This window comes from Eumetopias jubatus, unplaced genomic scaffold (assembly GCF_037043125.1).
Source record: "Eumetopias jubatus isolate StellerSeaLion01/CBP00866 unplaced genomic scaffold, mEumJub1_p1.0 scaffold_16, whole genome shotgun sequence".
NCBI lineage: Eukaryota > Metazoa > Chordata > Mammalia > Carnivora > Otariidae > Eumetopias > Eumetopias jubatus.
The window spans coordinates 67,334,009-67,360,731 of record NW_028274822.1 but is presented as its reverse complement, the minus strand read 5'-3'; the positions used below and the strand labels follow the sequence as shown (position 1 = coordinate 67,360,731).

The window sequence follows — 26,723 nt, the reverse complement described above, 5'->3', positions numbered from 1 at the left end:
CTTCACTGAATTATACTGTGTCCTCCTCCTGAGGGCCAGAGGGAGAGGTTCTCCTGGATTCAAGTACTGTGTATGATTTTGTCACTTCTGAGCCATGAGTGGCTGCTCATCTTGACCACACTGGGAACTGCAGAACCGATCATCCTGTCGCTCTCTGCCTGGTTCTAAAGGTCCGAGCGTCATGCCCTGCCCTCACAACGTACGCCTACTCAACTGTGAATATGGCCCAGAGCACTGGCTTCATTTGCTATCTTCTCGTTTCATTTTCCGCTTCATCCGATTTTTCCTCACAACATCTTTTGCATTTGCTTTGTTCTTTCCTACCAAGCATTCTCACGTAAGATGCCTTATCCCTTCTGGACTAGGGTGGGAGTATAAATAGTCTGAGCTTTCTACATGTTCCTCAAAAGAAAAGTAACATGCTAATACATGTAGGGAGTCAACTGGAACAGCTAAGTTCCTATGCCATGGCCTACGGCCAGGTTCTACGCTAAATGTTGTAATAAAAGCAGTGATAAAAAACATGCTCCCTGACCTTAAGGGATTGAAATGGGGGGAGAGAAAGATGAATTAATAATTAACTCTAACAAACGCCAGCTGAGATCAGCAGAGAACGGTGTAACAGAAATGTGCGGCACAGGCCACCGCCTGGCGCTCATCAGCTGTCCTGTGCCCATGTTGGAGTATCACCAATGCACCACGCCTGCCCTGTCTACACTCATCACAAAGTCCTGGAACCCCTCACCACATCTCCCCTTGGCCACATCCTCTCTCACCAGCTAACCTGTGGGCCCTGGAGGACAGGCACCCGGCTCTCAGGCCTTGTTCCCAGAGCTGGGCAGAGGCCCTTGGACTCAAGTGCCAGGACATGACCAAAGGAAGCAGGCTAATGCCTCCAGAAAGTTCCAGGCAACCACGTATCAAGAACTACACACGTTCCTCCCTGAGGAAATCCCCTCTGGGAGAAAAAAGTTGTTACCGATTATGTTCTCTGCCCTGGAAACGTCTAATAGCAGAAGGAGTTCTAGCAAACAGAGGCACTACAACTCATCAGAAAATTGTGCGCCAATTATGAAGCCCAGAGAAACCAGGAAGATACTTCTAAGCGAAGAAAAATAAAACTATACTTGCACTATAACTACAACTCTGTTAAATATGTTTGCACGTGCAAGTGACGGGCAGGGAAACTACTAGTAGGGACGGGGAGATTCCGGGGATTCTCAACTTTTCTTCATTTAAAAATGATACTCACTGGGGCTTTTTCATTGTTGTTGTTTGGTTTTGGTCTGAATATAAATAATGTGCTTGTTGCAGAAAGTCTGAAAGATTCAGGAAAACAATAAAGAAAAAATAAACACAGGTGCAATCCTCTTTCCTGAATGGGATACGGACGAAACGCTCTGGAGAACATCCCCTATGCTTTCGCTTGCTCATTTGCACAGAGTCATGCTCAGATTTGGGGAGAGAGGCAAGAGCAGGCACCTGACCCAGGACTTATAGAGCGAGGATGGGAAGAGGAAGAACAGAGTGAGGGCAGACCTCGAGGGGCTGAGAGAGGTAAGAGCACATACACACAGCACCGTGAAAGACCAGAGGGGTGCACAGGGCTGATGGGAGATGCGTGGAGGGCCATGCCCCCAAACTGGTCTAAGCAGCATCAAGGTCATCATCGAGCTCTGTGGACAGACAGCCTGCATCGTGACTGGCCCCTGACCCACCCAAGCTCACTGGGAGAGGAAGGAACCTGAGGCTCATGTGCCCAACCCACAGGAAATGGGGGCAGAAGCAGGATTTGAACCCAGAGTCCACACCCTCCCCATCTACGCCATGAGGCTCTGAATGTCGCATTCAGAGTCCAGGATCCCAACGAGCAGCAGGCAACAAAAAGGACTGTTCGCACCGTAGCCGGCCCTGGGCTGCGCGCAGCCCAACCACCCACATACCATTCATGTTCCAAGTAAAGGCATCTCGAAGCTTCTGCCCGTCGATCTCCATGTCCAGCCGGATGGGGACCAGCACCTCAGGCTGGGATGCGTTCTCATGGATCACAGCTGGGTCGTGGTCATCAAAGCTGGAAGTGAAGTGGCAGCAAAGTCAGCAGGGGGTGCTGTGGGTCTCCACGCTCAGGGCCTCCCTCTCTGCACTGCTGGTCACTGCAAGTCTGGCGAGAGGGGAAAAGCCCACTTCTTATGGCGACTTGTCAACTAAGGGCTGAGCCAGCAGAGACGAGCCAGCAGGGGTCCTGCAGCCACAGGGGCAGAGCTCCACACTTCAAGGGCACACAGGGAAGGGAGAGGGAGTTGCAGCCTTGGGCAGTGAGAGATGACCTTGACGCATCCCAAAGGAAAGGAGATTTAAGTCCCAAAGCAGGCTGAACTTTCACAGAAAACTGCAGGAAAGGAAGGGTATTTCCAGAAGAGGAAATACTTGAGCAAAAGCCAAGGGGCAAGAGCGGTGAGGAGCTGTTGAGGGATCGAGAGCAAGAGCACCGAAGGCAGGGTGCACTTTGGCGGGGGGAGGAGAGCAGCGTGGAGGACGCAGAGATGCTACAGGGTGTCCAGGTACCCATGCTTCTCCACCTCAGGCTACAGAATCCAGCTTCTACCCTGAGGGAGCCCCAGGAGAACCCAGAGCAAGGCAGTTCTGTGGTCATATCTGTATTGTAGGCAGACAAAGAGGGAACAGGTTGGACTGGTAAGGCAGATGGGGGAATGCCGGCGGTAAGGGGACCCTAAGGGTGTCTGTGGAATACAGAGGGCTGAGACCTGCTCTCAGGAGGGGCACAGATGACAGACAAACCAATGAGGAAAACACACTGCATGCCAGACACCAATGCTCTGGGAAGCATGGACAGGGAAAGGGACAGGAGTGGCCATTCTAAAGAGGGGGAAGCAGCTCTGGGAAAGGGACATTCAAATACTGATGGGAAGGAAGAGGGAGAAGGGGTTCAGCCATGTGGACGGTGGCAAGGAGTGAGTTCTTGGCAGAGGGAACTCCAAGGGCAGAAGCTTCTGGGTGGCTCTGAAAGCAGCGTGGAGGCTCATGGGCCTGAGGGTGAGTGAGGGTGGCAAGAGAAGAAGCCAGAGAGCGGTGGCCGCTGTGAGGACTCCCTGGTGGACACGTGACAGGGTATCTGGAAGACCTGCGACAGGAGTGGTACCATCTGCCCTGGGCAAGGGAGCCCACACCTGAGTGGGGGCTGGCCAAGGGCGGTCCAATTCCAGACACTTGGCACGCTGAGAAGGGAATCTGCTGAGACTAGCTCTGTGGCATGAGAAGGAGGAAGTTCTGGGATTTCAGGCTGAGCGCAGGAAGGATGGGATTACTGTGTCCTGAGTTGGACAAGTCTGCAAGCAGTGTGTGACGGACACCCGAGGACAGCATGTAGGGGTGAGGCTGGGCTGCAGAGGTGAAAGTGGAAACTTGAAAAAATGCCTCCCAAAAGATATCCAGTGCTAATCCCTAAAACCTGTGACCATTATATGGCAAAAAGCGGGAGAGGGGACTTTGCAAATGTAATTAAGGATCTTAAGAGGAGAAGATTCTGCAAGTAACCCTGAATCACATCACAAGTGTCGTTTTAAAAGAAGACAGGGCCATTTCACATACACTAGAGGAGGAGGCCCTGTGATCCACTGAGACACAAACTGGTGATGCAGCCACAAGCCCAGGAATGCTGGAAGCGACCAGAGGCCAGAAGAGGCAGGAACAGCTTCCCCCCGAGAGCCTCCAGAGGGAGTGGGGTCCAGCCAACACCCTGATTTTGCTGCACTGAAACTCCTGCCCCCAGAACCGTAGAAATAGATTTGTGTTGTTTTAAGCCACCCAGCTTGCAGTGATGTGCTCCAGAGGCCACATGGAACTAACAGTAGGGATCTCAGTGGGATGGCGTCTCAAACCACAAGATCCAAGGGCTGCACCTTCAGGAGCACCACTGGAGGCGCTGGGGACACAGGAGAGAGCGGCGAGAATAAAGCAGGCAGGGCCCGGGGCTGGAGTGAGCCGGAGACTGGCTGTTCCAGAAGCCAAGGGGACAGTTTCAAGAAGGCAGCATAGTGTTTTAGGGAACACAAGGTCAAGGCAGAGGGAAGAGGCTAAAACTGAGGTGGAATCCGGGGGGGGGGGGTGAGGCATACTCACCACAGAGGGAAGGTTCTCTTCTTGTCCCGGCCCATGCGGTTCCTGTTGATGGTCGTGGAGCAGGGCACAGCGTCCAGATGGTGGGAGCTGTTGGGCAGGGTGGGCACCCACTGGCTGTTCCTCTTGGCTTTCTGTTCCCTGGGGAGACACGAGAAATGCCCCTGCTCAGTCCAGGAGCCCACTACTGGCGATCAGCCTCCAAGTCATGGTCAGTTGACACCCACTGCACCCCTGCCAGGCTCCAGGACCCTGTGGGGACCCCTAAGCACCCCAGATTCTGCATGTATCTACTCCTGAGGCTCCCACTGGCACCCATTCAGAGGCACCCGTGCTAGGGGAAGGGTGCAGAGCGGCCCCAGACACAGCAGAACAGCGCCCAGCCCAGCACACGAGTCGCAGTATAACACGGTATGTGCTAGGCATGACTCCATGGAAGCATTATCCCCTCTGCAGGGAATGCACATGAGGAGGAGGCTTCCCAGGGAAGCAGACCCTGGAGTGGGGCCTTATGCACTGAATTGGGGCTCACTGGGAGTGGGGGGTAGGGCATTTCTGGAAGTGCACAGGTGGCAGCAGAGAGGAGGCTTGGATAAGTTGTGGGCTTGGCTGGGGCTGGAGAGGCGGGACAAGGAGAGGGTCCCGATCCTAGGGCTGGCATGCTCCGTGAGAAATGACTGCACTCGGCAGGCAACTAGGAGTCCCCGAGGAGTTGGAAGAAGGGAGAGACAAGATCAGACTAATCTTTTAGGTACACAGGCCAGCTTGAGATGGACAAGGCAATGCTTCTGGCTTCCAGGTTTCCAGACCAGAAGGGCTGAGGAGAAGCTGTGTTAGTGAAAACTTTCTATAAAGTGAGGCTCAAAGCAAATAGCATACCATAAAAGGGCTCACTCTTCTCTGCAACTTATAGGTTCCTCTTACTACCAGGAAAATACCAAAAGGCTATTTTAAACCAAGGCTCCAGGGCTGGGTTGGTTTAAAAGACAAGTGCTCGGGTTCCCACTATGCCCTGTGTATCACTTTATCATCCTCAGGGCCACCTTCCCTAGTGAGTCTGAGCAACGTGAGGGCAGCGCTGACTGTGTGTCATTTGCTTTTATATCCCAACACCCACACCACATCTCCTTCAATAACTGTGGGCTACCGTTCAGAGAACATGACAGCAACTGCGCGATTTACCTCCCATCCGTGTCCCCACAGGAGGGGTGGGGAAACGCGGCTGGCAGCCCTTCTTTCTATGGGGTGGTGGAAGGCAGAAGCAGTGGCCATGACCTGCCAGGCCCCAGGCCCTTTGACTCTTTCCTCTTCTAAAGCTGGGGCCACCTGCGTCTCCAGTTCCAGAGTGCCCCTTTTCTGAGGGTGGGGCAGGGAGAGATGTACAGTACCAAACTCGGCTGGAACTCTGTCAAGTCCCCCATACCCACATCTTACTCTCATCTGATGACCGGCCTTAACACATACCAGAGGCCTGGGAGAAGGAGGAACGTGGAACTAATTTGGGCAGGGCTTACAGGACAGCAAGGCTGGGGTCCCCTACCACAGTCCAGCTGGGTCAGTGGTTTCGAATCTTGGCTACACAGACTCACGTTAAGAGTGCAAAATTTCTGGTAGGAAATCTCCGAGCCTGAGGAAGGCCCAGGAATACAAGTTCTTTACAACTTCCCTGGGCAATGCTGGTGCAGCAGGGCCTGTATTTGGGAACCTCAGGTCGAGACCACCACCTCTTTCCCGAGCCTCCTAGAGCTGGCATTGAGGTTCCCCCTCTGCCCGAAAAATCCTGCCTTATCTCAGCAGAGATCTCGCTCATTCCCAGGCCTGGGCAGCTGTGCCACGCCCCTGTCAGGTAGCTGTCTCAAGGAGCGTGCAAATCTTGTCCCAGACACGGCGAGGAAGCCAGACACTAAATCTGAGAATCTGGCGGGATTCAAACTTTCTTCTGCTACACGTAAGTCTGCCCAAGAGGGCATATCCAGCCTCTGCCCTACCTTTCCAGTGACGAGGGGGCATGCCAGTCCTCCTGTGGAGCTGACTGGGCAGTGGGAAGGCACTTCCTGAGCACAGGGCCCAAGGAAAGCAGCTTCACTCAACCTCTACTCCCAACCCTCCCGGCAGTTTATTTATTTTTTAAAGTAGGCCATGTCCAGTATGGAGCCCAATGCAGGGCTGGAACTCCCGACCCTGAGATCTAGCCCTGAGCTGAGACCAAGAGTCGGCCACTTAACCAACGAAGCTACTCAGGTGCCCGCCTCTCAGTAGTTTTGGGCTCTGGGGTAACTACAGTACTCTATTCCCTCAGCTGTTGCTCATATGAAGTGTTTGTATGAAGTATGAAGTCTCATCAAGAAGTGTTTACTGCCCCATAAAAGGTTCCTGGCTGACATGTGCAGACTTGAAAGCCCCAGCCATATGTACATGATTTCCTTCTGCCACTTCCCTAGGAAAGTCTAGCCATCCTTATGTTCTTACCACATCCCTCGGGGAAAGAGGAATCTGCAGAGCACACATCTCTAACACTGGCCAAGTGGGATGTGTGTCACCTTTAGGTGAGGGTGGGGGGAGGATTATAAAAACGACCCAAGAGTAAAGTTGAAAGAAAATCTAGAAAGAAATGATTTTTCCATAACCACATCACTCAAAACAATAACCCTCCTTCCCCCCCCTTCAGTGTCCCCAGGGTTTTGCGCATCTAAATGCATGTGTTCTTGAGAGCTGAGAGGGTAACGGAGGTATCCTGCACAGCTCACTCACACGAACCATGTTTCTGGTTGCCACAAAGTCTACTTAACTATGACCTCAACAGTTACCTTATCCCAGTCTATCTGGTTCAAGGATATAGTCTCTCCTGGTCTACAGCCTAGTCTGTCACACCCTAGTCTACTCAGCTGGCTGCACGTTCTCTCACTCAAGCCTCTCCCTAAGGCTGGATGCTCAAGTGGCTCCATACTGTCTGTCATTACTCATGATGCTATCGAGTGCCTCTCGATGCATATAATGATTTCTGCTGGTGGTGGTGGCCTTTTAAATTATTTGTCTGAGACACATTCCCAGGAGTGACATTAATGGGCCAGAGAACAAAAACAGGTTGGTGTCATCACCATGGCCTTGTACAAGGCCTCTGCAGGGTGCCTGAGTGTGCCAGCTCTATCCTACCTTCCCCAATTCTTTATGTCGCTAGTCATTTATTTTGTTTTACTTTGAATTCTTAACATTACATAAGGACAAACATCGTCTCCTCTATTTGTTTACTCTGTGTGCTTCCAGGGGGGCCCACTCTTTACCTATTTAGCTACCGGGGTATCTAGGTTTCTCTTATAAACGTGAATGAGTAAAAGCCAAATAAAACTACCTATGAAAATGAAAAGATAAAAAAATTTAAAAATAGGGCGCCTGGGTGGCTCAGTCGTTAAGTGTCTGCCTTCGGCTCAGGTCATGATTCCAGGGTCCTGGGATCGAGTCCCACATCGGGCTCCCTGCTCAGCGGGAAGCCTGCTTCTCCCTCTCCCACTCCCCCTGCTTGTGTTCCTGCTCTCACTGTCTCTCTCTGTCAAATAAATAAATAAAATCTTTAAAAAAAAATTAAATCTGAATGAACAGACTCTATAATGTAACCACCGTCCAATTACTTACCTAATTATTACTGTAAATACTCTTTCAAAGGTTCTAGGCTTCTATATTAAAATCTATCATTCACAGGCACCTGGGTGGCTCAGTCAGTTGAGCATCCAACTCTTGGTTTCCGCTCGGGTCATGATCTTGGGGTCATGGGGTCAAGCCCCCTGCGCTCAGCACGGAATCTGCTTGAGAATCTCTCCCTCCCTCTCCCCCCTCCCACAAGGCTTACACATGCGTACTCTGTCTAAAATAAAAGAATAAATAAATTTTAAAATCTATTGTTCGTTTCTTTTGTGAATTTATCTGGGCCACTCGTTTTTCGAACAGATTAGTCCCACTTTCAAAGCATTCCTAATGACTTTCCAGAACTCAAGACTTGGCTTATGTTTCTTAGAAATTCCAAAGATACAGAAGAAACTTGGAAACCTGGCTAAGACAATTTGTAAACATAGCGGGTGAAGTGTTTAAAAGTATTTTGGTTCAGGGGTGCTTGGGTGGAGCAGTCAGTAGAGCTTCTGACTCTTGGTTTCGGCTCAGGTCGTGATCTCAGGTCCTGAGATCGAGCCCGGCACCCAGCTCCAAGCTCAGCAGGGAGTCTGCTTAAAAAAAGACTCTCTCTCCTTCTCCCTCCGCCCCATCCCACGCCCTGGATGTGCACGCACACACTTGTGCATGCTCTCTCTCTCTCTCTCTCAAATAAATATACCTTTGAAAGTATTTCAGTACAACTGAACCGCAATCAGTTCTAGAGTATGAGAAAAATACCTGCAGGTGTCGTCCCAAGAGCATGCCCCGGCTGGGGGTGTACTACCTGAGGTAGGTGGGCGGCTCCGTGCTGATGGACACCGCCTTGTACTTCTCGTCGTTGCCGTCCAGAATCTCTTCCACCTCTGAGGCTTTTAACAGCGTCACGCTGGTGGCCAGGGTCGTGTACCCGTGATCTGCAAGCAGAGACGCCGCTGCGGTCACCCTGCTGGCGGGGCAGCGAGGAGCGGCAGCCGGTGGATGCAGCACATCGAGGTCCTCACATGCACGAGGGAAAAGCAGGTGTCAACCTTACTACTGCTAAATGCTGGCCTCTTCCAAAAGGGCAATCTGGACGGAGTGCTTTCGGGGTCCTACTGAGGAAACACTCCCAGAGGACTGACTCATGCTAATTTGTGCCAGGAGCACCGGCTCAGGGCACAGAGGAAGCGCCCGGGACGGCAGCAGCCACGGCACAGCACAGCCAATGGGTGCTCTTGGGGGGGCGGGCGGGGAAGGAAGCTCCAGAGTAATACCACCAGTGGGAAGAGGTCTGACACCACGGCAATCCATGACACGAAGCAAAGTGGAGAGATGGAATGAAAGATGAAAAATACTTTTCTTTTAAAACAAGAGCCCAGAGAGTTAGAAAGAGCTGCTTCACACCGAACGTCAATTCCCAGCCTTGTACCAGTCAATGCATGCCATCTAGGAAGCAGGACAGGTTCTAGGCAGCTCGACCCATAGCTCTTCTAGGGAACCTCGGTCAAGAGCTGCTACCTGTCAGCACGTTCAGACTGGCTTCTCCTGGAGAAACAAATCGGTTATGGGAACATGTCTCCAAAGCACAGGGCAGAAGAGCCACTGAGACTTCACTTGAGGCTTGCGGGGGTGAAAGCAAAGCTAGGAACTCACTGCGTTAGTGACTGGTGCTCCACTCGGAGGGGGGGGGGGGGCAGAGGGAGGACAAAAAAGGACACTTTTTAAAGGAAGTGAGTGGCAATGTTATAGCAGCAGATAAAAAAAGCTCCGGCTCCTGCATTAAAAGAACCACTACTTTGCCCACAGTGGACAAGACCATAGCAGTACCTACAGACACAACCAAACAGGATAGACGGACGTGCACGCACACGCGTCCACACACACACACGCGCGCACACACACACACGCATGCACAGCTTCAGGCAGAGTCTTCACCCAGGCCCGGGCAGCTGTGTATAAGGCGCCACTGCCAAGCTGAAGCAGTTTCGCCACCTGCCAAACGCCACACCGCGTCCAACCCGAAAGGTAAGGGGAGATGCTCCCGTCAGAGCCCTCGGAGCGTCTGCAGAGCATCTTCTGGCCCCGCGCAGAGCCACCACTGCCAAAGCCCGCTCATCTCTCGAGTGTCGGGCAGTTCAGCCAGCGAGCCCCAGGCACGCCTCAGTCACACCAAGCAGGGACATGCACACGAGCACTAGCACGCTGCTCGTCAGAATGAGGTGCTACGGGATGGATGTGCTCTGGGAAGCGAAGCGGTGAAAGCCCCAGAGGGGAGTGGGAGCTGGGGCCACCACCCGCCGCTTGGGCTGCATGGAGGGTGACTATGGCGACAAGCCCACGGCAGATGGCAGAGCATCACAGCATTCCTAAAACGTTTTGAGACCAACATGTCTTCACAGCACCCGCTCGTGTCCCGGCCCTGCCGCCCTCACGCCCCCGCTGGCCCTGCTGAAAATACCTGACGAGGGACCACCGGCTCCCTGGAGCCGCTTTCTCGCCTGAGCTTCGCGGCGAGCTCCGGGGCGACCCTGCCCCTCGGACGCTCCCTGCCACACTAAGGTCAGGGCTGCAGTGAAGACACTCTGGAGTGAAAACGTTTTATCTTCATGACATAAGCGAGTGGTTTTGAAACAGGTTTACAAACCCTCGTGAAGACGCACCCTTAGTGTTAGGTTTTGTTTTTTTACCATGTGACGATGCAACTATTTTCTTCCTCTCTTCCACAGTGGCTAGTCGCCTCCAGAGCGAGGGGTATCTCTTGTACAGAGAACCTCGGAACATACGGAGGTAGTTTCCCACCTATGAGTAAAGCAAGAAGGCTCATTATGAGGGTCATGTCTCGGCGCAGAAAGAGAGGGTCGAGGTGCAGAAGCTCTGCCCGACTGAGTGACAAGCAGAACACGAGTTAGCCTCCGGGCACCAGGCTTTCTGCAGCCATAAAAACACATTCTGCTGACATGGAGGGTTCAACCGCAGTGCACATCTGGCCCACATCTGCCCCTCTAGGCAGGGGCCATGACATCTGCATCCTGACGACAGGATCAAGTTCTGAAAGGCCTGACCAGACACTTCTGAAGGAGGCCCCCAGAGCTCACTGAGAAGCTCGTGGTGATTTTGATTTTAGACTAAGGATCCCAGGCCCTTTCCAGAAATGTAAGTCCTCTTTGACTTTCTTTTATCTTAAGAACAGACTTTGATATTTTTATGATGTAATAAACACCAAAAAGGTCTTTTAATTTTAGACAGATGCAGGATAATTTTCCCCATAGCCCCTGTTGGCTTTGTTTAGTAACAAAACTCAAACCAGGAACACGAAAGGAATTTTCCAAAGAGTTTAAAAAGCACTTACTGGCAATCAGCAGATTACTATATAAATCACTGCTGCCCCAACCAACTGCTTCAGTTTGTCTGTACCGGATACTCAAAGTATGACTTCCTTAATGAAAAGAAATCTAGTCTCCAAGTTTTCGTCAAGAAACTCGATTACTGGGACACCTGGGTGGCTCAGTCGTAAGTGTCTGCCTTTGGCTCAGGTCATGATCCCAGGGTCCTGGGATTGAGCCCCACATCAGGCTCCCTGCTCAGCAGGAGGCCTGCTTCCCCCTCTCCCACTTCCCCTGCTTGTGTTCCCTCTCTCTATCAAATAAATAAATAACATCTTAAAAAAAAAAAACTCGATTATTTAACTGACAGTGACCACTTGGGTCCCCTGAAAGGGGACAGTCGGTAGATTGAGTGCCATATGTGGCTCCACCTGGGGCCACGAAGCACAGCCCTTTTCTGGGTCTACTCACTCATCTGTCAGACATGCAGCAACTCTGAACTTTGACCCATGGAGGACCATTTCCATTATTCTTCCCATTTACCTACCCAGAACGATATATTTGTTAAATTAGAATCGGTTTCTCCCTTTTTCATGAAAAGAAGATTTTTATGATCGACAACCAGGGCTGCTGAACAGCCTGACAGAAGAGTGGCCACAGCAAGTTGCTCATGCTCCACACAGAAGGCATAGACCCCTTTCTGCATTATTTGGCTTGAGTACCATTATCATCCAAGGGCAAATGGATAGTTTCCGCTAGGTTTTTCGAAAGAAATTGACAACAATGCCCCCGACCATTACCTTGCAGGTCCTGTAGGGCTCCAGGACACCTAGATCCTTCCCAAGACCCCTTTGGAACTTGGGAGACCGGGGCTTGCCTTCCTGGCTTTCCCCTAAACCGGCCCTCACCCTCTCTTAATGCAAGTGTCCCAAACATAATATGAAGGTTGGGGCGCCTGGGTGGTGCAGTCGGTTAAGTGACCAACTCCTGGTTTCGGCTCAGGTCAGGATCTCAGAGTCGTGAGATCAAGTCCCGAGTCTGGCTCCATGCTGAGCAGGGAGTCCGCTTGAGATTCTCTCTTCCTCTCCCTCTGCACCTCCCACTCTGCTTGTGCTCTCTCTCTCTCTCTCTCTAAAATAAGTAAATAAATCTTTAAAAAAAATAAAACGAAGGTGTGAACCTGGGGATTTCTTAGGGTGTTCTCAGCTCTGTGACTCTGGCTTGGTGAACACAGCTGTCTGCAGATGGCAGGAGAAGAGTGACATACACGCTTGCTGCAACTGCAGATGCCTCCCCAGAGCCGCTCCACAGACGTGGAATGGCAGCCCTGGGGCTGTTGCTATGGCTGACCCAACCTCTCTGAATATGGTGTCTGTTTTCCAAGGCGAAAGGGACTAGAGGCCATCTACCCAATGCTGTCACAGGAGCTACTGGTTATCTATAGTCAGCCTCCTGATCTTGAATCCTTTGCAGACCTCCAGAGACCTGACAACTGTTCAGCCCGGCCCAAGAGAGCAGACGCCTCTCCCCTCTCCCATCTGGGTTTCTACAGACTGGGTCTCAGGACGACTCTCACTCAACAGGGCTGAAAAAGAAGCCTACAATTAGCCTTCCAGAAACAAAGAGGTGTTATGGGGAAGATCTTAGAGACCATCGTGTCTAAGCATCTCTCACATACATGAGAAAAGTGAGGAGGCAGAGCAGGGCTGGAACCAGGCCTCCTTCTTCCCATCTCTCAATATACTCCACCTAATAACTGAAAGCTTGCTTTTCAAAAGTAACATCCACTCACAGTGAAGGCCAAACTGAGTGCTTTTCCTGTCCACTAGATCAGATAAGGGCTTCTTTAAACAAAGTGCCCAATATCAAAGGAAACTCCTCAAATGCCTTGTATCCTGCATTTAGGCGCTTCCTACAGGTCACTGAGCTGTGACACACAGACAGGCACAGACTCTGCTTCCCTGCTATGTCTGAAGAACAGCACTGATGTGATAATGTGAAAAACTGATTTATAAATCCTGCCCTTGTTTTATAAAAGTTGATGAAAAATGGACAGTAAAGTCCTGATGCTACTGACGATACTGGTCTCCTAACCTGATATACTTAAAACAAGCCAGGAATCACAGGGTATCCTGAAAGCCTCAGTGTGACCATCATGAGGCTCCATTCATTCATGCTATGTTCAATCGCGAGGGAAAAAAATCCCCCATTATTTTAAAAACGGGAATGAAATGCTGGCATAGGATACTGAACACTGCTACAAGGAGAAACAACCCTAGGCGTCTTGTAACTGTTTTAGCTCTCCAGGATTGGCACTTATCTCATTACAAAGACTCTACAGCTTGGTATTTGCACATCTGAACTGCATATCCCCAATTAAAAAAGGGGGAGGGGAATATACACTAGCTTGGGATTACTTTTGGATCAAAAAGAGCTGGTTTGAGGCAATCTAGAAAAAAGCTTAGTTTTTAGTACAAACTCCCACAGAAAGACCAACTGCAGGGTTTTCCTGAAGTCAGCTGTCCAGCTGATTCAACAAAACGCTGTCACTTCTGGTTAAGAATTGAAAATATTTAGAATCTCTCCCTCAAAATTCAGAGTAAGTTCAGGATAGTCCAAGTGTCAATTTCTTCTGAACTGCTGATTGATCTAGCTCAGGGACTGGGGCCTTATCTACGCAAAAGCAAGCATCCTCCTCCTTATTTCTCATTGGTAAATAAAAATAACCAACACAGAGAGGAATGAGACGTCAGTGAGCCCGTTTCCAACCTGCGATTCCAGGATCCCAGATGTAGCAATAGAGGAGGGATGCACGGGAAGCTTTCAAAATCTCTCCCCCAGGCGCTCCAGGGGCTAACCGAAACATCCTGTTTCTCGGCGGCTGCCTGGAGTTGTACCAACTCAGGGCGGAACCAGCGGCTCCTCGCGCTGCCCTAAGCCCTGGCAGCCAACAGAATAAGCAAACCCTGAACACGGAGGTGCGCGGGGCGGGGCCAGCCGCCCCGCCCCTTCCTACAACCCCGCGCGCGCGCCCGCCCGCGGCGATGAATGGAGACGCGCGTTCCCGGCGCACAGACCCGCCCCGAGGCTCCCGCGGGGCCGGAGCCGGAGGGCGAGGACGCGCCGCGGGCTACCTCAGAGCCGATCATGTAGAACTCGCCGTCGTCCTCCAGCTGGAACTTGACGGGCTTCTGCCCGAAGGTCTTGCTCAGCGCCATCATCATCATTGCTGCGGCGGAGGCGGGCGGCCGGGGCCGGGCTGCGAGGGATCGAGAGGACTGAGGAGGAGCCGCAGCGTGCCGAGCTGAGGAGAGCCGAGGCCGGGAGGCGACGGGCGGGCCGATCCGGTGCTCGTGCCGCCGCCGGGCTCCTCAGCCGCCGCTGCAAACGACGACCAGGCCGCTGTCAGCGCGCATGCGCGGGGCGTTGACGCTGACGCGCGCGCCGCCGCCGCCGCCGCCGCCGCCGCCAACGCCGCCCAAACAAAAGGCCGGGGCGCGCCCCTTCGGGCCCTTTAAAGGAACCACGACCCGTTTGTCCTCCAGGCTGCTTCCCAAGTGGAGGTACCGTGTAGAACTTCTCACGGACAGAAATAGCAACCGAGGCCCTGGCTCAAGCGGTGGCTTTCCCAGCCTCGCAGCTGGGAGTAGAACTCAGTCCAGTGGAGGAGGAGTGAAATGAGGTCTGAGGCCGGTAGGAGGCCAGAGCGCTCCGTGCCTCAGTTTCCCCACCCGGAAAACGCAGTGTAGTTGAGTAGATAAGAGGGATCCTAGGAACAAATACCCTATTTCCGGGTCCACAGCTCTTCCTGCGGCTGTGGAGATGGGCAGAATGACAACACTGGGTGGGGAAGTGGCATGGGCAAAGTTTCCCCAGGCTTGGCAGCATTCCAAGGCCCAGGTGGTGTTTGGTTTGGCTGGGGCATCAGTGAGCTGGAAGGGAGGCAAACTTCTCCATTCCTTCCTTAACTCTGCACTCTGTGCCTACAACAGGCGCAGCTGTGGGGTGGTGAGCGAAACTAGATAGCCTTGCCCTGCAGAGCTTACAGCTGGGAGTGGAGCTGACACTAATGAAAGCATCAAAGTGTCCGTGTGGCCGGCTGCACAAGGCAGCAGATCAAAAACGGCCCACTGCTGACAATTTCACGTGGTTCAGTCTAGTACAATTGCAGCTGTGATAGATGAGGCTGGGTGGCAGGGCAAGGCCACCCTTCAGAGTTAAGTGGGGTCGGCTGTCGTAACCATTGAGTTTTGTTCTGTGTCCTGACAGCAGTGAGAAACAAAGTATTACAGGATCGGGGCTGGGGTGGGACATGATCAGATAAAGTGACCACCACTTCGTGGAGGATGCCCTGAGGGGCCAGCAGGGGAAGCCTGGAATCAATTACACAGCCACTCCAGGTGTCCAGCCAAACAAGATGGAGGAATAGAGCAAGAGGAGCCATCCGCATAGAGTCCACCCCCAAGGACCAAAAGCTTGACTAGGTGGGTGGAGTAGGTCCTGAGCCTGCTCCCACCTCCCCAGCTCTTTTCCCCTCCTGGCCTCATAATTACAGAAAGAACTCAGGCAGGCAAGTAGAAAATAACCATATTTAATGACAGTACTCAGTAGAAAAAAAAAAAAAAAAGGCTTTGTATACACTGTACACACATTTACATGACTTTGGAGGGTCCCAGTGCTGCAATGAGGGCTGGGAAGGATCTAGCCCAAGACAGGATTGAGGTATGTTGGGGCTTCCAGGGCCCGGGGTCTCCAGCAGGAAACACCCCCCCTCCCCCAGCTGACTCTGGACCTTTTGGCCTGCATCCTGGAGAACACATCTCTAGGATCACCAACTAGAAGGCAGCCAGTTCCAAGCACCTACCCAGAGCTGACCTCTCAGGAAAAGGCAGAAGGGCCCCCCTGTGCCAGCACCCTGCAGGGACCTCACAGCAGGAACAGAATGAGGGCTTCGGCTCCCCCAGCCCTGCTGAGGTGCTAACCTGAGGGACAGGGATGCAGACAGGGCAGCAGGGTTTGACTGTGACCTGCACAGTTTGAGTGGAGCTGGCCTGAGAAAACCCTCACCCTCAAGGAACACCAGAGTCTCCTTGCCCAGTCTGAGACAGTTGCTGGCAGGTGACCACGACCTGCGTGGCTCTCCCTGCAGTTGTCAAGATGACAGCACCCCCTCCCCACCCCCCTGAGGAAACACAGGCTCTATCCTGTGCCTGAACCCACAGCCACAAAGATGGCCACTGGTCTCTATCTGCTATCAGTGGCCTGGCAGGGGTCAGGAGCCCTGAGAGAAGTTGTGGTTAGTGGAAAGTGTTGGCAGGCTCGGTACAGCCGAAGAAGTCGGGGCCCACGAGGCGGGGGAAGCCCTCCAAGGCTTTCACCTTCACAGGGTCGAACTTCCAATAGAGGCGACCGCGCAGAAAGTAGGCATAGCCTGAGGAGAGAGGAGGGTCAGGCTGGGGTGAGTAGACACTGGGCCCTGCACCTGCCAGTCAGGATGTGCCCAGGGACAGGCACAGGGGGAGGTCAGATTGCCAGGGCTTGACCACTGTTGAATTCCTTGAAACCTGTAGGTGCAGGGTGGCCGTTCCAGAACTTTCCATCCTTCGGAATCCTACCCGCCCCCGGGTCTGAGCTGAACTGTTGTCCAGCTTGACAGATGCCTGGAGTCTCAGAAACTCAACCCAGGAAAGCAAGTCTCCCTCCCCTCACCACACCTCTTCCCCCCACCCCACCTCAGTCTACTCCTGTACCTGCCAGCCAGACTATAGACAGATATCCTGAGGCAAGGTGGACCATGCAGGTGACCCAGAGCCCCAGAGCCACCACAGGATTGCTCTGCCAGCAGGTCCTGAGGTGGGAGTGCAAAGAAGCAAGCTTGGGGGTATGGGGGAGAAAGTTCCAGACTGCAAGTCAGTCCTACTCTAGTCCCTTGAGATTGTGGGAGGCCAGCCAGGTGGTTCGGTGGTTAGGGGCAGGCACTGCCTGGGTGGGAGGCTTGGCTCCCCACGATCCACCTGAGTGGCCCTCATCACCTGAATCTCTGTTTGCCCCTCTGGAAACTGGCTTCGTAGCAGGTGTTATGTCAGAGGGCTGTTCTGAGAACTGCCAGAGACACACAGGGAGCTTAGCATTGTGCTTAGAAACATCATCGGTCCTCAGCATGCAGCAGTTATTATTATTTTACCAGTTATGACTCTGGCTCTCAGTCTTCCCATCTGTAGCATGGGCGCATAGCACTGGCCTGGCACAAGGAGGAGGGTGGATGGGGAAAGCACTGGACAAAGGACCTGCGATGAGGAGCTAAGGCCCAGCCACCACTGGGTGGGAGACGTGGCTCTTGCACCGCTCGTACCAGCCTCTCCACCCCAACGCACCGTCAGCATCCCGGAAGGCGGCGTCGATCTCAGAGGGCACCCCTCGCCAGTCAGTGGCCCGGCGGGGCACGGGGCTGTCCACTCGGCGGGTGCTGAGGTGGAAGCGCCAGTAGTCTCCGCCTCCAAAGAAGTAGATCTTGTTCTTCTCGGGGCCCCAGGCCAAGGCGGCCTGGATGGGGGACCCCAGCAGGCCCAGCTCAGAGAGGGGTGCAGGGCCCAGGACTGGCTTCTCACCGTTGTATACCCAGTACTGAGCACCTGCCGGAGAGGTGAGGCTGCAATGGAGCTGCCCGACTGCTGCGCCCAGCCGCTGGGGACCCATGTGGCCACCCCCACTGCCACAGACTTCCCCAGCGTCGGTTTCCTTGTCCGTAAAACACTTGGGCCAGTAATCCTGCTCAGCTCCCTTTATCCCCAGAGGGAAGTCAGAGCTAGACGGGATAAGCTGGGATGATGCGTGCTCTGGGAGGTACCATGTGGGAAAGGTCATTCTAGACAGGAAGGAGGCCTCCTCAGCTCCCACTCCATCCCCTGGAATTTAGCTACCTGTGACAAGTGCTTCTGACCAGTCCCTGGGCCCCACCCTTGCCGCGGCAGGCTTGGGCCTCTTGCTGAAGTCCCTGCCACCTAGAATGTTCCAGGCTCTTGTCTCTCCCAGTTGAAAGTTACGGCACACGCTCCGGGGTTGCCAGAACTAGATGGAATCCCTACTCTGTCTTTTCCACACTGTGCCCTCAGGCAAGTTGCTTAACCACATCTACTCCCCAGAGATCTCATCTCTAGAACAGGCATACTAATCACACAGGCTTCAAGGGTTGAATGCACTGATGCACGGCCCACCGGTAATACCTTCTATTCTATTCCCATCTTGAGAGCCACCTCCTCTGGGAGCCTCCCAGCTGCGCCTGGAGAAGCGAGCCATGCTCTCCCTTGGCCCTCAGGCTTCAGGGCACCCTCCCCCTGCCCAGTATGTCTGGCTAGTGGGCCCTCTCCTTGGCCATGATGTTCCTGGCTCCTGGAAGTCTCTTGAGCAGGAACCCCAGTCCACCTCACCTTGGAAGAACCAGATGTGGCCCTGGGCATCTTCGAAGGCTGCATCCACGGGGCTGGGCAGTCCCTGCCAGTGACGGGAAGCCAGTGCAGGGTAGCCAGGCTGCAGCCGGCCCCCACGTAGCCGCCACACGAAGCCCGCCTTGAAGAAGAAGAGCTCGCCACGGATGGTAGAGACTGCATCAAAGGTAATCTCGCAGGCATCTGGTGGGGCTTCCGGCTGGCGTAGGAGAGAAGGGCTAAGAAAGAGCCCACATTGGAGCCATGGAGGCCAGAGGGTGAAGGGAGCTGGGAGCAGGGCCTCACCTCCAGGGGGGCAATCTCGTTAGTGTCCACCCCAGCCTGCGGGCCCACAGCTGGGGGACTGGAGGTGGGGGCTGGCCGGGGTCGGCCATAGAGGTGCTGGATGCCCCTGCGGTCATCTGGACTGAGGCTCAGTGGGTAGCGGAAGGTGTAGAAAGGGGACATAAGTGCCTTGGCAGCCGTTGTGTGCTGCAGCCCCAGCACGTGGCCAAATTCATGGGCCGCCACCTGCAGGAGGTCCGTGCCTGAAAAAGGGAGATAGCCCAGCAATCCTCAAACTTCCTGCCGCAAGGACACCCAAGCTCCAGAGCCCAGCTCAAGGACTTGTCCTCGTTCGTTATGATCTTTAGTTGCCCCATCTGGAAAACGGGTCCCCAGCCCGTACCCTGGTTGTTCCCGATAGTCCAGGTCTCGTCATAGTCAAAGTGGACATCTCCTTCTCGGTGGGTCTTGGGGAAAAAGGCGTGAGCCAGGATGCCCCCAGGCCCATCAAATGGCAGGTTGTCCCCATGCCAGTACCTGCGGGTGGGTGGGGCAGAGTCAGTGGCTACTGACCGGTGGGGCTGGTGCCCGGCGGGGTCTTAGGCCACTGGTTCACCTGGTAAAGTCGATCATGATGTCAGCATGGCCCTCATGCACCTCGGTGAAGGTGAGTGGTGTTACCTCGCTCCACACCTGTAGGGCATCTGCCACCGTCTGCCGTACCTGCTCCCGTACCAGCTGCCACGGGAACCGAAGGATCCTGGGGGGAGGAGGAGGGGCCTGGGCCTCGCTTGGGACAGCCCCCTGCTGGCTGATGGGCCAGGAGTTGCCCCTGGATGCTCAGTGGGGATGCATGCACGTGGGACACAAGCCAGGTGTGCTCTAGGCCTCAGCTGCGGTCCCTCTTCCACGGGGGAACATCTTTATGTGGGTTTGTATGTCCTTTGGTGCACACAGGTGTCTGCATTTGGTGGAAAGAATGCAGAACCAGGAGCCCCAAGACCCACCTTCTAGACCTGATTGTGCCACTCACTGTGGGGAGACCCAGGCCCCTTGACCCCACCTTGGTTTCAGTTCCCCATCCAGGACATTTCTGAGCTCCGATCTGTGTGACACCATCATTCTTCACATGCCTTCTGTCCCGGGCCAACTCCCCACCTGCAGAAATCTCAGCTTCTGCGTCACTCCCAGCGTGACCTGTCCTGCTCGCTCACCACCGTTCCCACCCGCATGGATTCCAAGTTCTGATGGTAGGTCTGAACACTGACATGGTGAATGCCTAGCTCCCTGAGAGGGCAGGCCATGTTTCCTTCATTTACCGCAGAGTCCCAGGGCCTGGCACTTACTAGGTCCCCACTAGAGGTTGCCTGGGTGACTGAGGCCATGCCCCACATGTCGATGAAGCCACCAGCTGTGTGCTGAGACTTTGCATGTTGACAGATCTACTGCCCCTCTGCCGTGGGCAGGCCTCGCTGTGGTAGGGTGTTGCCTGTGTGTGCATCTAAGTTGGGGTTTAAGGGAGTTGGTCCACGGATGGCTCGGGGGGTCAGTGGACACACAGGTCTGTGAACCACAGAGATCTAGCTCCAGCGCGTGTGTCAAGAAGCAGAAGAGGGTGGCAGTTCACACACAGACACACAGGTAGAGGTCTAGAGCCTGCTCGAATAGCCACTGGCCCCTACCTGTAGGTGAGGTCCGTTTTTTCCCAGCGCCCGCCTGACAGCACAAACCGCTTTTGTCGGTTGCGGGCACTCAGCCCTTCAGGCGGGTCAGGCACACCGCAGCGGGGAGGTCTGGGGGTGCTGGCAGGCTGGGGAGTCTCCTGGGCAGTAGGGGCAGGTGCCAGGCTGCCAGGAGCAGCTTCATGCCAAGGCTGTGGCCCCTTCCTCACAGGGTGGCGGCGGTATGCATCCTGGGCAGGAGATAGGATGCAAAGGCTTGGTCAGGCCCCGGGTCCTCATGGCCCATCAGCATACCAATGCTCAACCCCAGCCCATCCTGTGGATGGGCAAACTGAGGGCGAGGTATGCAAGCCATCACACGGCAGGGCCCTTTGGCATGGACTGGCTCAGATTTCCCAAGGCCTTGTTCTGAGGCATCCTGCTGCCTTCCTGCCCCCTCCTGGAGGGCCTGGGCTGCCTATCCAGCCCCTTGGGCCAGTAAGGTCTGGGTCAGGGTGTAGCCCTCTCCACACTCACCCAGGAACTCACCCTGCTCCCCCTACTGGCCCCTAACCCAGCAAACACTCGTTCCCCTTCCTTTCTTCCTGCCTCCCCCCTCCCCCCACGGCCCCACCAACTCCGCCCTCTCTTGTTACCTGAATGGGCTCCCACCCAGGACACCCACCACCACCACTCCCCAGTGTGGAAGAGCTGCAGCCCTGCAGTGCAGCCTTGATTTGCTCACCTGACAAATGGGGAGAATACCTCCCCAGTGTTATCCATGTGTGGGTGGGTGGCGGGGGGGGACAGACAATTAGCAGATGCCCAGCCCCACCCAGCCCTGACCTGCTGGAGCCCCAGCACCACAGATGGGCATTCTGACCTGGAGCTCCCACCTTCTGCAACATCCGGGGCGGGGGTTACAGTTCTCATGCCTTAAAAACAGCAGAAGCTCGGGGAGGTTGGGAGACCCTTCAAGGTCACCTAGCAAGGGCACGGGCGGGGCCAGGTGAGGACTCTGGTGTCCCAGGCAGGAGGCAAAGGCTAGGCTAGGGATACTACGCAAAGCTGGAGAGGCATGGAGCCATGCTGTTTGTTAGAGACTAAGCGCCTGTCTGGTCTGGGGCTGACTGGTCTGGGTGGCTGGGGCCTCCCCATAGCCATATTTGGGGTGGGAGCCAGGCCATGCAGGCTCCACCCTCACCGTTAGCCTCTGGCAGCTCTCCCAGGCCCTAGGCATCCCAGGACTCTGATCACTGTCCCAGCACCCCCCATCTCCCAATTCCGGAGCCACCAATAACTCAACCTCCCAGAGCCACCCAGACTCAACCCCAAGAACAGCGCACTAGGAATGGGTCTTCTCAACACCCAGCGACACAGCTACCCGGGGTATGAGAAGAAGCCTGGACCAGCTTTCTAATTTCAGAGCTTGGTTAGTTATCTGGCAGAGCCCAGCCTCACTGGCTTGTAGGTTCTGGTCAACACTGGACTTACTGCTAGTTAAGTACTTATCACTTGCAGTTCACCTGTATCTAGGCTAGGACCCTACCAACAGTTCCACAGACATGCTCTTAGCCCCTGATGGGATCTCTCACTAACTCCATTGTCATCATCCCCCATTTCTCAGATGAGAAAACAGAGCCCAGAGAAGTTAAGCAACTTGCCCAGGTAACAACTGGCAGGTGATAGGCTCTCTGTGCTCACAACCCACTCCCTACCTGCTACCTCTGCTGTGCTCTTCAGGCTGGAGCCACCCTTCCCACCCTGGAGGAGGGATCCAGGCTGGCCTCACCTTGGTGACAGAAGAGAAGGAATGGGAAATTATTAAGCACCTGCTACTTCCCAGGCACTCTGTCAGCTTATTGAACTTCCACCCTCATACCCCCAGTACGGCGGGGAAGTTACATAAGCGAGGTCTCACACTGAGGATGTGGACCCCAGGTCTGTGTGCCTAGCCATGAGAGCCTGCCCCTTCTCCTCCCCAGACTGCCCCCTTGACTTCCTGGATAAACAGATTCCTTCCCCCAACCCTGGAAAGGGCAGGACTGGGTTGTCCCCTGGGAGCCCCAGACAGCCCAGGGCCCAGCCTACCAGCTCTATTCACACCTCTGCGCAGAACTCTCTCATCTCCTCTGCCCTCCAGTGAGGCCTGGAGCAGCCGGCCATGGAGGGAGGGTGGGTAATGGACACACACACCATCCCTTCCTCTCCTGCCCCCATGAAGCTCTAGGTCCATGCCCAGAGCCCTGGAGCATGGTACTCTCCCAGTCCAACAGAAAGAGCCATAGTCTGAGATTCAGAGGCCCCAGTCCTATGCCACGGTCACCCTGGAGGGAAGGACCCTGCGCAAGTCCCTTCCCTCTTTTAGCTTTGACTTCTCTGTCCAATGGGGATGGCACCATAGCAGAGGGATTTAAATAACCTCCTCTACTGCCCACTGCAGCCTATTCCCTGGCCCAGCTCCTTGCCCCTGTGGGCCCTCCCCTCCCACACCGAGAAATCTGCTCTTGCCAACTGTGCTATAGCTCCCACCGCTCGCCTGGGGGCCAGCCCCCCAAAGTTCCCAGACTAAATCATAAACAGGAATTGCAGCTAGCAGCAGGGAGCTTGCAGGCCCAGAGCAGAGGGACTGGTGCAGGGTCTCCCCCAAAGCCAGAGGCTCAGGCTTATTGTCCGTGTCACATTCACTGGTCTTGGAGTGAGTGAGCAGGAGGCGCTAGAATCAAGGTCTCCTTTCAAATATTTGGTGTTTGGAGCCCATCATTTAATGGCTCTTGGCCTCAGTTTCCCCATTACTGGAAAGGGACACATGCTCCCTGCCCCGCAGACCTCCCACACTTCATCTTTCTGAGTCTTTTCTGGCCTGGGGTCAGGCACCTTAACTGCAAGGCCTGGCGCAAAGCCCCTTGCTGATCCCTAAGGTGTGCTTCATCCTCCCAAGGCTTCTGGGATTCAGTGAGATGGGGTGGTGGGCACAGACCATGCCTGGCCTCATCTGTAGCTCTGGGAGGGCTGGGGAGCAGGCACATTTCTCAGAGGAAGGAACAGAGCCCAGAGAGGTCAAGGACTGCCCAGGGTCACACAGCAAGTCAGAGAAGAGGTGGGCCTAGATCTGGGGCTCGTGCCACCCTCCCCCCACCTCTTCAACTCTTGGCCTATCTCCAAAACCCACATTCCTGGGAAGTGTTTCTTTTTCCGATGCCTTCCCTTTTCCTCCTCCTCAGACAGGAGCTTCCCCAGGCCTGCCCTCAGTGGTGGGCACTGAGCTCACTCACCCCGCCTTCCTCTTGGGGGCACCAAACCACAGCCTCAAACATACTTGAGGAACTTCTTAGCTAACTCTGTCTCCTGGCTGAACTAGAGGCTTGGGGTCAGCGCCTGGGTCAACTTCCAATCTAGAAAATAGGAGGCACCCCACAGAGGGGAGATAAAGGACCCCAAACCAGAAAACTGCTGGGTAGGCCAGGCTAGTCTGAGCCTCAGTTTGCTATTGGTCCAATGGGGATAATTAATAACAGCAGGAGGCGACCCTGATGGAAGGGCACTTTGTAAGGCGGTGAGAAAGAATGGGGAGCATCACTGCACCCGTTCTGTGGAGCACCACGCCCCTCTGAGGCTCAGAGAAGTCAAGCAACCTGCTCAAGCCGTGCACCAGGCAACAGGCAGGTCCATCCACTGCCCCCCTCCCCTGCTGGCTCCAGGAGGGAACACAAGCATCGGTCCCACCAGGCTGCGGGGCTTTCATCAGCCCTGAAAGCTGCAAACTGGGATGGATAAATATTTATAGAGTTTTCCTGGCTCTGCGGATGGCAGCCTGGGGATGAACATGCGAAGGCGACCCCTAATGCTCCCTGCATATCTTCAGAGTGACAGACAACAGCCCAGCTCAGACCCGGCCCCAACTGACCCTGCACGAGTGTCAAAGTGGCAGTCACAGGTGACAGTGTGTGTCCGGCTTGACTGGCTGTGCCCTCTCCTCCCATTACCTCATTTAATCCTCAGTGGCCAGCAGTGGGCACTGTTATCCGCCCCCCACAAGACTGAGGGGTGGGGTCCTAAGACAAGAGGACTCACCTGGGGCACATGGTGCAAACCCAGATCTCCAATTCCTGAACCCAGGGGGTCAACTGGCTACCCACGGGGATTCTGGACTCTGCCCCAAGTTCAAGGGGACTGGGAGGAGTTGGGGAAGAGGCAAAGCCTCTGGACTGAGGTGCCCCCCCTTCCCTACCCACCCATCCTCTCCTCTTCTGCTCCCACAGCCAGGATGGGGCAAGGCTGGCCAGCGCAGAGATGGTGTGACTGGACAGAGGGGGCCCAGCTGGTCAGATCTCCCTCCTCACCATCCCACGACTCTTGCCTGTCACACCTCCTAATGCTCCCATCCCAGCCTGAGCTGTCTGGATGCCACAGCCGAGGTCCAGGGGGCCTGTGGGCCTGCAATTGCCCGGGCTCTGCCTGGCCACACTCGTGAGTGGTTCCTCGAGGCCCCGGCTGGGCACACACAGGCCGTCACACAACAACCCGTGACTGCCTTTCCTCTAGTCACTGGGCTGCCCTCTCACCCAGATTGTCCTCTCTCCTGATCACACATTCTTCTCTCTTCCCTTTCTCTCCCACCCCCATCCTTTCTGAGGGTCTCTGCTGCCCACTCTCGGCTCTTCTTTCTTACTTTCTCTGGCACACATACATGCACACACGTGCACCCTCCCCGTAGCTCTCACACTCGCGCTGTCCTGGCTTCACACCTCCCAAACTTGCCACTTGTAGATGCCCAGGTTTTGCCACCTCTTCTGGACTCAGACCCCATTTGTCCCGGCGCAGTGCTGCCCTCCCAGCTCTTCCTTAATCCTCCAGCTCACTGCACCCCTGGAGGTGTGCTCACTGAGGCCACACACCTGGAGGCTGACACCAGCCTGAGGCTTTGTCCCCGGAATGAATAGGAGGCCCTGTAACCACTCCCTCGGCTACCTGACCCCGCACACAGCCCAACATCTGCAGCTGGGGCGCCGAGAAGCAGGTCCCCACGCTGGGAGGGGGCGTGCGTCTAGCTCGGAGTCTCGCCTCACCAGCCTGAGCGATCCAGGCGCAGGCTCCACTTGCACACCTCCGGGGACGGGAAGCTCACTATCTTTCACGTCCACAGGGACCCAGAAAGCGTTTCGGGGAACGGGCCACTCCAGGCCACCCCGAGCGCCCCCGTGGGTCCAGCTCGGCCGCTGGGCCCAGCCCGCGTGCCCGACACTCCCTCGGCCAGGAGCGGTCGACCGGCGGCGGGCACTCACCGGGGACCGCGGGGCCCAGGCCAGCAGCGGCGGCGGCGGGAGCAGCAACAGCGCCAGTGGGAGCAGGAGGGCGCGCAGGGCCGCGCCGCGGAGCCGGGCGGCCCGAGCCATCCGCCCCGGGGCTGCTGGGCCTGCTGGGCCGCGCCGGGCCACCGCCCCTTATAGCCTCCGCCCCGCCCCTGGCCCGCCCCGGTCCCGCCCCTCGCGCCTTTTGTTCTAAACTCTCCCCGCGGTGTCCACGGCCAGGGTGGGGGAGGTGGACGGGGAGGGGCTGGCCCGGCTGGGGCCGGGGGCCGAGACCCAGTCCTTCCCGGGGTCATGCGGAGCCTGACGTCTCTGAGGCCTGGTGCGGGGTGACCCAGGCTAGCTGCTGCGCCTCCGGGCCTCAGTTTCCCGTTGTGCTTTGGGGAGTCTGCGAGAGGTTGGGTTTCACTCCTCCTGGTCCCTACCCCCCACCTTTGGAAGGCTTTCCCTAGCTGGTCTCCCTGATGGCCTGACCTCAGACCTACTGCTAGCCTATGACAGGTGGTTGTTCCCATGGGCAAGTTTTCCTACCCCTTACAGCCTTAGCTGGTACAATAGCTGAGACAAGGGATGTGTCCCAAGGGAAATTGAGGCATAAGGAGGAGGCTGGCCAGCCCCCCAGCTTAGAATAGAACTACAGACAATTTATAAATGGGAAAACTGAGGGCCCAAGAGGAAGGGACCAGATCAGGCTTTCCCAGACCAGCAGGCAAGTGGAGGGGGTTGGGAGGGAGGGTGCTATCAGCAGGCTGAGGCAGGTGGGGGGACGTTGTCTGAGTGGGGTACTGGCTGTCCAAGAGACTAACTTGCTCCACAGGGGCCCTCAGGGCCAGCCTCCTGAGACCTGAGAAGAGAAGAGGTGAAAATCAAAGGAGAGGGTGGTGTCCATATTCTGGAAGGGATCCTCCACACTCATGACCTGGGGCCTCATCATTTCACCAGGGCAGTCTGCTCCATCATGGG

At 55.2% G+C, this 26,723-nt stretch overlaps 2 protein-coding genes across 4 annotated transcripts in view; both read right to left on the bottom strand.

Moving 5' to 3' along the window:
* SMARCB1 (SWI/SNF related BAF chromatin remodeling complex subunit B1) overlaps nt 1–14,492 on the bottom strand; it is a 36,952-nt gene extending 22,460 nt beyond the window's left edge. Inside the window, exons 1-5 of one of the 3 annotated variants that reach the window (XM_028095501.2) lie at nt 14,216–14,492; nt 10,419–10,557; nt 8,564–8,693; nt 4,141–4,278; nt 1,944–2,071 (exon numbers count right to left, since the gene is read on the bottom strand). In XM_028095501.2, coding sequence (XP_027951302.1) covers nt 1,944–2,071; nt 4,141–4,278; nt 8,564–8,693; nt 10,419–10,557; nt 14,216–14,308 — 628 coding nt within the window. In that variant the 5' untranslated portion in view covers nt 14,309–14,492. Of the gene's footprint in view, nt 1–1,943; nt 2,072–4,140; nt 4,279–8,563; nt 8,694–10,418; nt 10,558–13,850; nt 13,952–14,215 lie in introns of those variants that run through there. The other 2 variants (XM_028095502.2, XM_028095503.2) reach the window with 2 other exon arrangements.
* A 1,609-nt stretch (nt 14,493–16,101) lies between these two features.
* Nucleotides 16,102–25,847, bottom strand: MMP11 (matrix metallopeptidase 11). Its single transcript, XM_028095506.2, has 8 exons — nt 25,521–25,847; nt 20,473–20,702; nt 19,407–19,550; nt 19,194–19,327; nt 18,812–19,053; nt 18,509–18,725; nt 17,456–17,713; nt 16,102–16,512 (listed from the first exon to the last, which is right to left on the bottom strand). The coding sequence occupies exons 1-8, from the start codon at nt 25,845–25,847 to the stop codon at nt 16,379–16,381; spliced, it is 1,686 nt and encodes a 561-aa protein (XP_027951307.1). The 3' UTR covers nt 16,102–16,378.
* Between the last annotated feature and the right edge of the window lie 876 nt (nt 25,848–26,723).

Bases quoted from the DNA above. Each gene is read 5' to 3' on its own strand.
- MMP11 (XM_028095506.2), bottom strand. From the start codon at position 25,847: ATGGCTCGGGCCGCCCGGCTCCGCGGCGCGGCCCTGCGCGCCCTCCTG. The intron at 19,054-19,193 runs GTACGGGCTGGG...TCCCTTTTTCAG, and splicing joins GACTATCGGGAACAACCAGG to GCACGGACCTCCTGCAGGTG. The intron at 18,726-18,811 runs GTGAGGCCCTGC...CTCCTACGCCAG, and splicing joins ACGAGATTGCCCCCCTGGAG to CCGGAAGCCCCACCAGATGC.